The sequence below is a fragment of the Ammospiza caudacuta genome, chromosome 1 (assembly GCF_027887145.1).
Source record: "Ammospiza caudacuta isolate bAmmCau1 chromosome 1, bAmmCau1.pri, whole genome shotgun sequence".
Lineage (NCBI taxonomy): Eukaryota > Metazoa > Chordata > Aves > Passeriformes > Passerellidae > Ammospiza > Ammospiza caudacuta.
In genome coordinates, this window is record NC_080593.1 from 17,082,302 (window position 1) to 17,093,164 (window position 10,863).

The following is a 10,863-nucleotide window of genomic DNA, read 5'->3' on the forward strand; positions in this document are numbered from 1 at the left end:
ATCTGACTGCAGAGTGTCTCTGGGGTACAGCTTCTTCGATGTTCCCCTGCTGACTGCCTGTCCCATGTGAGACATGACATGGTTGCCAGGCAAAGTCTCCCCAGAGACTTTGCTCCATCTTCTCCTAGCTGCCTCCTGGACATGGCACACATGCATCCCTCCCCCATGTGCCCCTGACAACCATTGGTGAGGCATAGCAAAACTGAACTACCTCCTCACAGAGGGCCTCCACCCTGTGGGTTGAGTTTGTTTATGTGTGAACCAAATTTAGTTTGCGCTGGTAATGATTGCTCCTGAAAGAAGGATAACTAGTCCTTCGATGATTAGTTTGATCTTCAGATGCATGGCATCATTATCAGTATCATTCCTGGGAAGAGAAAACAATACACGTCCTGGAGTGGTTAGTCCAGACAGTGGCTCAAGGTGTTGAACATCTTGGGCTAGTGACAAAAGTCTTGTCCCACTCAAGATATCTCTGTTCTGTCTCTTTAAATGCAGCTGAGTTGAATAGTAAAGATCGCTTTGGTCTGTCAGGGACAGTTAGGCCTTAACATTCCTCAGGCAGAATCTCAACTTTCAATTCACTAAGTGCTTGCCATACTACTGTTGCTGCTTCCTCCACCTTTTTGGTGGATGGCTCCTGCAATTACAGTTACCCTCCATAAGTGGGATCCCCTCTGAATTTGCCTTACCAGTTTTGCAAAATTTAGAACAGCAGTGGTTAAAGGCATGGAATATCAAAAGCCAGAATGTTTTCAATATGAATTTTAATAGCAGAGTGAGAAGCTGACATCAGCTTCTCGATACCTCCTCCTCTTGTTTTTCCCGATCACACTCCGCAAGCATTGCCTCTGCCTGTGCTCACCTGTTGTTGTTGTATCTCTAGAGTCCCATACTGTTGTTGTTATATTTCTAGAGTCCCATACCTTGGTTTGGTGTTTTCTTATGGCTGTAGATCTACACACCACTGACTCCTTCCACATGCTGTTCATTCTTAGTCAGGGCTTCTCCCAAGCTCTCCCTAACTGGCCAACCCACCCCCTTTTATCCCAGCTACCTTCACTAGCCACAGCTGCAGCCCAATGAAGGACATTGCAGCTGCAGCCCATCAAGATCAACTGGGACTTACCAGGGCAAGGCCTATATACAGATATTGAAGTACAATACAGGTATTTTACTGGGACTCAAAGGCCACCTCTACTATACTCACCATCCCTTTCCTGACCCTGCTGAGCTGCGAGCAGCCCCTGTGCCTGCAGCTTCTTGGAGCGCTCCAAGCAATGCATCTGCCAGCAGCCTCTCTTCCTTCTCCTGCCGGCGCTCAGCGGCAAGCAGCCTGCAGCCTACTCTCCCTTTCCCTATCACACTCACAGCAAGCAACACTTGCTACCGAAGCCTATTTCCTCTCTCATTTAACTGATCCTGCAGTCCTTTCATCAAACCCTACTGAGACCCAATCATTTCTGCCCTGCCTGTTTGTTGGCATACCTCTCCTTTAGGGCAAAAAATAGCAGATAAAACTGCTTTACTTTTCCCCTTCCATACCTTTTACCACATTTATCCATTTAAGCCCTGCCTCGGCGCTATTTGAATTAGCACATACTACGCCTGGGGAAGTTGGACACACCTTATATTCTTCCCATCACTACCTGGCTGGAATTCATGGGTATGGCATTCTGTTCATGACACCAAAAAAAAGATGGCACACCCTTAATGTGAAGGGAGCAGCCATGATTTGTAAATGCTCATGGTTGAAAGAAACTACAAAAATTGGAGGGTCCACAAAAAGTCACAAAGTTTTATTATACATTTGGCATGGAAATTGGAGTGCTAGTCCTTGAGCTACTATACAAGCGGGAGGGAGGGAAGGGAGGGCAGGAAGGAAGGAAGGAAGGAAGGAAGGAAGGAAGGAAGGAAGGAAGGAAGGAAGGAAGGAAGGAAGGAAGGAAGGAAGGAAGGAAGGAAGGAAGGAAGGAAGGAAGGAAGGAAGGAAGGAAGGAAGGAAGGAAGGAAGGAAGGAAGGAAGGAAGGAAGGAAGGAAGGAAGGAAGGAAGGAAGGAAGGAAGGAAGGAAGGAAGGAAGGAAGGAAGGAAGGAAGGAAGGAAGGAAGGAAGGAAGGAAGGAAGGAAGGAAGGAAGGAAGGAAGGAAGGAAGGAAGGAAGGAAGGAAGGAAGGAAGGAAGGAAGGAAGGAAGGAAGGAAGGAAGGAAGGAAGGAAGGAAGGAAGGAAGGAAGGAAGGAAGGAAGGAAGGAAGGAAGGAAGGAAGGAAGGAAGGAAGGAAGGAAGGAAGGAAGGAAGGAAGGAAGGAAGGAAGGAAGGAAGGAAGGAAGGAAGGAAGGAAGGAAGGAAGGAAGGAAGGAAGGAAGGAAGGAAGGAAGGAAGGAAGGAAGGAAGGAAGGGAAAAAAGGAAAAAAGGAAAAAAGGAAAAAAGGAAAAAAGGAAAAAAGGAAAAAAGGAAAAAAGGAAGGAAGGAAGGAAGGAAAAAAGGAAAAAAGGAAAAAAGGAAAAAAGGAAGGAAGGAAGGGTAATTCACAGGAATCTCATTTTGAAACTTCCAGCAAATGTAACATAACAACAAAGAGAGATTGTGCCTTCATCCCAAAAATACCAGAAACCTTGACTTGCTGGAAGTCCTATGACCAGTTCCTGGCCCTGCTCCAAGGAGTATATTTTATCTTATTAGAACTTTATATAAAGTGCATGAATAGGCCAGGGAACAAGGATAAGCATTCAGATTCTGGGAGAAGACTGGCATGCACTACCTGCTTGAACACCACTCTGAACTAAGAGTTGGTGGAGCCATCTTTCCATGCTGTAAGGCAGATTCCCAAGCCTCAGTTTACCTAAAGGCACTGGCCTGTGCCCAGTGGGTACCCTGACTGGGTAGCTACTGCCACCAGGCCAGTTCCTAGGTTTCAACAAGTTAGGAGCTAAAGAAAATAGCTTCTAAGTGTCTGTCTGAGAAATACCTGTCTCAGAAAACCTGTGCATGGAAAAAGGAATCACCAGGATCCAACCTGCCCTAAGTGCTGAGTGCAGCAGGAGATATATAACCTTGCTCAGAGCCTGGCTGGCTCCTGTATACTCACAGGTGTGTCAAGCCTGTCTTCCCTAGATGGGATTGAAGAAATACCTACAATTTTCTGCAAGTACTGGCAGGAGAGAAGAGAGTTGCTTCTCTCAGAGGCAAGAAGTGCCTGCCTGTGACATATTGCCTGGACACCTCTCTAGTAATGTCACATCTTAGCTTAATATTCTCAGCCTGAAACCACTCAAATCACTGTCACCAGTGTCAAGAACACCAGGCTGCAAGACAGTTTTTGGACTTGGAAAGATTCTTTCTATCATTGCTATTGCATAAAGTTCTGGCATATCACACTAGTGATATTCTTGTGACTTGCCAATTGGAATAGCTAACCCTTGTTTCAAAGTCTTTTATTTCTTCTGCTGTCACTTTTCTGTTTTCAAAACCAGTACACTGAGAGATACAAATCACCACTGTCTGTGTTTTGCTCTCAGATGGAAGAATACTGCACAGTAGTGAAGTAGCGACTGCAGCAGCTTCGGGGAAGACGCTAAAAAAGCCGATGACGTCTGCAGGCTGAAGGGAAGGCGCGGGCCGTGCCGGGAAGCGGCCGGGTCACCACGGAGCCAAAGGCAGGATCCGGGCAGCGGTTCAGCACGGCGGGCGCTGCAAACGGGCTGGAACCCGCGGAGCCAGAGCCAGGGGGAACACGGAGGGCAGGGGGGACACGGAGGGCAGGGGTGACACGAACCCGGGGCGGGGCGCGGCGGGGGGAGCCGGGTCTGCCCGCCCGACTCCAACTGTCAGTCCCAGGGAGGCGGTGGAAACCCCGCTGAGTAACGGCAGGGGCGGTTCCGCCCTCTGAAAAATGCGGTCCGAGGTTCTGCCGGGCAGAGGGCGGCTCTGAACTCCTCTCCCTCTTTCTCTCCTCTCCCTCTCTCCTCTCCTCCGCCGCCCGCACAGACCGCACGGTCGGGCCCCGGCGTGGGACGCGCCCGCGGCGAGGAGCTGCGGCCGGCAGCCCGTGCCCGCCTGGCCCATGGCGGGGCCGCGGGACCCCGCGGAGCGCTGCTCCTACCGCAACACCAACTGCGTGGAGCGGCCGCTGCGCCGGCTCTTCGAAGGGCTGGCGAGCGGCGTGGCCGCCTGCCCCTGGGCCTTCGTGCTGGTGCCGCTGCTGCTGTCGGGCGGGCTGGGCGCCGGCTTCGTCTTCCTACCGCAGCGGCAGGAGAACGACATCGAGGGGCAGTTCACGCCCACGTGGGGGCCCGCCAAGGCCGAGCGCGACTTCGTGCGGCGGCACTTCCCCACCAACGACTCGCAGCGCTTCTCCGCCGCGCGGCTGCCCACCGAGGGCGCCTACGCCGCCCTCATCGCCGTGGCGACGAACGGGGCCTCGGTCCTGGACGCGGCGCCGTGGGCAGAGGTGCTGCGGCTGAACGCGACCGTGCACGACGCCGAGTACGAGCGGCTCTGCGCCCGCACCGACGGCGGCTGTGCCAGCCCCAACGAGCTGCTGTCGCGGTGGGGCGATGCGGGACCGCAGGACCCGAGGAGCCTCCGCTTCCCCGTCAACGACAGCATCTTCCTGGGGACCGCGCTGGGCGGCGTGGAGACGGACGGCGGGCGGGTGCTCAGGGCGCGGGCCCTGAAGCTGCAGTATTACCTGCGGGAGGACGGCCCCGAGGCGCAGGACAGCCGGCAGTGGCTGGAGGGCTTCCTGCAGAACATCTCGTCCAAAGTGGCGGAGTTGCGCCTCGGCTCCATTCAGGTAACGCAGGCGCCGGGTACGGCCGTGCGGAGCCGCCGAGCCCGAAACGTCCGAGCAGCCCCGGCGCGGGATGGAAAGGAAAGGGAAAGGGGAAGGGAAAGGGAAATAGGCAGGTGGATGGAATAGGCAAGTGGGCTGCGAGCTCCAGGCCAATGCTCCTCTGCCAACTTGGTGTTTGGCCTTCCTTGTGCTTGCGCAGAAAGCCCAAGAAGAGGAAAAGTGTTTCAACATTTCTTGTTGTTTTACCGGCAGGTGACTTACTTTACCTCACTGTCAAGACAACAGGAGTTTGAAGGAATTACCAAGAGTGTGATTCCGCTTTTCTCCGTGACGTATTTCTTGACAATAACCTTTGCAATCGTCTCTTGCCTAAGGTAAAATGTTTTTGAGCCATGGCTCAATGAGCAGTGATCTCTGCTGTTCTTTACCTCCCTCAGTTGGTTTCTGCTCTTGTCAAGTGAAGGCATTCTTGAAGCTGCAGAATTTCTGTAACAAATTATAGGCAAAATGTGTTTCTCTGCCTTTTTTTGTCTACATATGTGTATCTCCCAGCTGCTTAGATGGTAGATGAAAACTTGAACAAGTGTTCAGTACTTAGTTAAGGTTCAGGTGGATGAGCAGTAGCTTCATAGATTCCTGCAAATCTGGGTACAACCTTAGTTGTTTTGTCTGCTAGTAGAGTCAGAACCTTACTTGCTGTCCACAGAGAACTTAACCTGCCCTTTCTTTGTGCTGATGGAAGGTGAACTCTTGCACACTCAACAGCTGTACAGCAGTGTCTGTGTCCTGTACTTTCAAAAATTGGACTTGCAGGGTGAGTGGGCTGGTTTAGTGTTTGCATCAAGCATCATGCCTATTAGAGCATTTCTTATGGAATGCTTGAGCCAGCTCTCTGGGGCATCTTGGCAAAAGGCTTGTAGCCAACCCGACTGCTGAGAAAGTTTCTCTACACAGCACGTACTTCCTGAAAGGTGCTTCCACTGATGTGCTACAGCAAAATCATGTAAAATCAAATGCATTCTAGAAATTCACCTTTTTTTTTTTGGGTCACCTAAAGTCTCACCTCATTAATAGAGCTTATGTATCCTTACTTTGCCATCTATTGATATTGATGCAAAGATCAGTACACATCCTCACTCTTCTGAGTATGGTTGGGCAGTGGTAATAATGTGTATAACACCTCCTAGAAAAATCATTTTGTGTAATGCTGACACCTGGGAACTCTGCTAGCAGCTTTCATCAGGAGTTATTCTGAGAGAGGGTATCACTGGTATGTGAGTACTTTTCATGCCTTGGTGAAATATTTGACACATAACTAAGATATTCCTTGAAATATTTTCAGACTGAGCTGTATAAGAAATAATACCTGGCTTGCAAGCTGTGGAGTGCTTTCTTCTGGCTTAGCTGTATTGAGCAGCTTTGGATTGCTGCTGTTCTGTGGAGTGCCGTTTGTGGTCACTGTAGCAAATGCACCATTCCTCATTCTGGGTAAGTAGAAAAAGTGAGTGTATTCAGATACAAAGACCAGAGTGAAGGTAAAACAACCTAATGGTGTCAGTCTTTTATGATGTGAATGTCAGATGATACAACATTTTCTCCTGAAGTGAGTGTAGGAGATAGCCAGAGGTGCAGCCCCCTCAGAGCACCTATGGAGGTGGGCAAGCCCCTCAGCTCAGCTCAGCTCCGTGTGCCACAGTGGGACTGGAGATGGGTTCTGGTGCTGCAAGGGCAGCTTTCCCCAGAAGACAAGGCCTGATCCGGATCCCCTGCTACAGCAGGAAGACTGTAAGTGGGAGAGTTGTAAGGTTAGGACTTCTGGCATTGTTCTAGTGTCCCTGGAAGTGTGGCCAGGATGATTGATCCTCTGCAGTATAACATCTATGTACAAAGCAGTCTCAGTCAGCTGTACAACTGAAATGATGCACCATTTGTGCAAGCAGCTCCCCCCCAAAACCCAAGGAAGTTGGTATCATTGCATCCTTGTTTCACGATCCGTCCCAGTGAATGGGCAATGCGGTGATTTTAAGGTGCAAAATAACCAACAAAGGCACAGAGGATTTGCAGTAACAAAATCAACAAATGCAGTTTTATTGAAATTACCATAACAGAAATGCGTTTGGGAGGGGAACCGGGGAAAAAAGGAGAAGACAAGGAAAAGAGGGAGGAGGGGGGATGGGTATAGCTACCGAAATGTGATGCTGCTTTTATCTTTCGAGGTCCAGCTGTCGAAAGCTCACCAGGCCACATCCGGGGAGATCTCAAAATCTCTAGCTAACTCAGAGGTTTTTATTATTTAAAATTGTGAGGGGAAGGGAAACAGATACAATAGGGAATAGATGTAACAGGTAGTCCGTGTTCTCAGCAGTTAGCGAGAGCCATTGTTTTCTTGGTCCAGTGGTCACAACCTGCAGGCAATTATCTTGGTTTGGTCAGTTTTCCTCCCCCCACACAACGCCCCCGGGTTGGGGGTTTCAGTCCCAGTCCTTGGAAGGAGGAGAGGGGTCTTTTCACATAGGAGTTTCATGTCTCAGTCCCTGATGGAGAGGCTTCTTACATCTCAGTCTGTCACGGTGGTTACAAAACAGGTGAGGGTCTTCTGTGGGAGACCACCGAAAACTCAGGAGAAGTCCAGCCAGGCCGAGAGGTAGGGCACAGTGCTCCTTCTTATTCTCAGTGTAGGATACAGCAAACTCACCTGTGAAAACAGTAATTTAACACTGTCCTTTCAGGTCTCAGGGCCTTTGGCGAGTGACTTTCTCCTTCAGAGCCAGAGATTCCAGATTGGGGGGGTTGCTGAGGGATCAACAGCCCATCAGGTCTCCAGGAGGTGCTGAAAGGTAGTACATTCAGCCACACACAAAGGATCTGTTTTCCAGATTCTCTTGTAACTTGCATCAGTGCTCAAGCAGTGTTAGTCACCCAACTTCCTTTTCCAGATTTTATGCAGAATGAAATGTAATTAATGTTGTAGTTTGGTTGGGTGTTGGTGGAAGCTGCCACTTGCAGTGCAGCGTTAACAGTCTCTCCTCTTGCAGGGGTTGGTGTTGATGACATGTTCATCATGATTGCTTCCTGGGAACAAAGTTTAAGGAAAAAAGAGAAATCCAATGTTAAATCTCTGCTGGCTGAGACTTATTCAGAGGCAGCACTTTCTGTGACCATCACCACTCTGACAGATGTTTTGGCCTTCTTCATTGGCACCTGGACTGCTTTTCTGTCCGTGAGGTCTTTCTGCCTCTATACAGGGACAGCTTTTATCTTCTGCTATGTATATACCTTGACCTTCTTTGGGGCAGTTCTGGTATTAAATCACAAAAGGGAGCAAGGGAACCGGCACTGGCTGACTTGTATGCATGTGGATGTAGGTAAAGATCAGGCTGAGAACTCCTGCTTGTACAATGCTTGCTGTATCGGCAGCTCTTCTAGGCAGCCATCTGAGCCAGAAGGTGACCATCCAATGAACGTCTTCTTTAAGAAGTATTATGGCCCTTTTGTTACAAATAAATGGAACAAGGTGCTCATGGTGTTGCTCTACGGAGCATATTTGGTTGGCAGCATTTATGGGTGTACTCAGGTCAGGGAAGGCATCGATCTCCGAAATCTGGCAAATGATGCCTCCTATGTTATTCCGTACTATGATGATGATGACAAATACTTCTCCACATATGGACCCAGGGTCATGGTTGCCATTACTGAGAGCGTAGATTATTGGAACGAGGCGGTGCGTCTTGGTATTGAGAGCTGTGCACAGAATTTAGAGAACATTTCCTATGTAGATAAGAACCTCACAGAGTCGTGGCTGAGAGTATACACAGAACTTGACAAACGGGGTTTGATAAATATAAACAGTAAAACTGACTTCTTAAATAACTTAAATATACTGTTCAGAGCTCGTCCCAGTTTTGAGTGGGACATAAACAAGACTCAGGATGAAATAGAGGCTTCACGTTTCTTCATCCAGACAGTGAACGTGACATCAGCCGTGGATGAGAAGAACCTCCTCAATGAGTTAAGAGAGGCAGCCAAGCAGTGCAGCATTCCACTGAAGGTGTATCACCCAGCCTTCATCTACTACGACCAGTACCTGGTAATAGTGCAGAACACTGTTCAGAACGTTGTGGTTGCTGCCGGGGCCATGCTCATTGTGTCCCTCCTGCTCATTCCCAACCCATTGTGCTGCTTGTGGGTGACCTTTGCTATAGCCTCTGTTATAGTTGGCGTTGCTGGTTTCATGACGTTCTGGAACGTCAACCTCGATTCCATATCCATGATCAACCTGGTCATTTGCATTGGGTTTTCAGTAGATTTTTCTGCTCATATTTCCTATGCCTTTGTTACGAGTGGAGAGTCATCGGCCAATAAAAGGGCAATTGAAGCTCTGTCCCTGCTGGGTTACCCAGTTCTACAAGGTGCAGTTTCTACAATACTGGGCGTAGTTGTCCTGGCTGCAGCGAGCACCTACATCTTTAGAACATTCTTCAAGATCATGTTCCTTGTTATTTTGTTTGGGGCTCTTCATGGTCTTGTTTTTATTCCAGTGTTTTTAACATTTTTTGGAAACTTTGGCAGATCACCCAATACCATATCTAAAGAACTTGAGCTTGAGAAATTATAGTTTGTTTGTGACTAAGTTTAATTTATTAAGTTTTACTTATTATATGTAGATTCAATTGTAATGACTGTCATGGAATGTAAGACATGAAGAAAATGAAAGACAAAAAAATTAACTCAACAGGGAAGCAAAGGCTTCAGAAAAGCCAGGCAAGAAAAATAATAAATTAAAACTTAGAGATTGCATATGCATTTTTAATTTTTGTGTCAACATGTTAATATTGTTAAGTATTTTTTTGTGTCTACTGAATGTATTAAAGTTATTATAAACACTGACCACTGTTTCAGCTTAATGGACTACATTACATGTTTGTCAGGACATGTGCACAGTGGGGAAGAGTAACTTCCACTGGTCTGCATTTTCCACCTGTTTGCCTTGGTGCTGTAACTCATCCCAACACTGAGCTGAAAGTTTTTTGCCCAAGAGACTCAAATTTGGATGTTTTACAGCAAAATTACAAGAGGTCAGAACTGTCTCAGACTGCAGTAACCCATAAGCCTTCAGGAGACAAAATGTTCTTAGGTTCCTAATGTAGCACGAAAAACCTTGGGGAAGACTCACCCCAAGCTGACTCCCATTTTCTATTCAAAGCCTTTTCTCAGTGTCCTGTTTTCTAGCTAAGGCTGGACATCTGGTACCCTTAAGAAGTTTGTGTGTAGCTTCTCTTGGCTGCAGTCTGCAAAGGATGTGCTGTAGGTTGTTGAACTTGCATGGACCTCCTAAGTATGACAGGGAAAGGATTCTCTAGAGAGAATCACAGCCTGATTTGGGACAAAGTGAAAAGGCAACTCAGGTTTAAGCAGATCGGTCCTAAAACTGTAAACCCATAAACCCATTCTGTTCATCCTGAGTAGCTTTCACTGAATAAGAGCTAAGAATAGATGAGAAGTGGCCTTCTAACTTGTAGGGGACAAGACAGAAGAGAAAAGTCAATTTATAACTTGTTGCCAATATCACGAATGACCCATCGGAAATAAAGTGAATGATGGAAACTGATGCAATTCTGGAAAAATTGGTATAGAACTCATTAAACCATTCAGTCCAAATCTGCTTCCGTGGAAGATTTCTTCTGACTGAGCAAGTGTGACAGGGTCTGCCTCTGTTTCCTGTGATTCCTGGCCCATTTCATGAGACCCAGTAGACAGGGCAGGAGCCTTCTGTTTCCTCCAGAACAGTTTTTGAAAGAGTAGTGAAAGACTGAAACTCATATTAACCTTAGGAGAAATCTGCTTCTGAACTCAAAGTCAAAATGCCATGCTGAATCTCAGAATTACAGCTAGCAGCATAAAGTTTCCAGGACAGGGCACTAAACACAAAGCTACATTTGGGAAAAAACAAATGCACTAGAGTGCCCACTTCTCCCATTAAATGTTTCACAGTCCATACTAGTGCCATAATGGCAAATGTTGCAGCCATTTATGCACTGATGATACTGTGGAAGGAGCAGATGATGCT

General features: G+C 47.9%; 1 protein-coding gene across 1 annotated transcript; it reads left to right on the plus strand.

Annotated features, from left to right (window-relative positions):
- The first annotated feature begins 4,064 nt into the window (after window positions 1-4,064).
- LOC131564849 (patched domain-containing protein 3-like) lies at window positions 4,065-9,666 on the plus strand. Its single transcript, XM_058815452.1, has 4 exons — window positions 4,065-4,796; window positions 5,049-5,170; window positions 6,139-6,284; window positions 7,832-9,666. The coding sequence occupies exons 1-4, from the start codon at window positions 4,065-4,067 to the stop codon at window positions 9,409-9,411; spliced, it is 2,580 nt and encodes an 859-aa protein (XP_058671435.1). The 3' UTR covers window positions 9,412-9,666.
- Window positions 9,667-10,863: the final 1,197 nt, after the last annotated feature.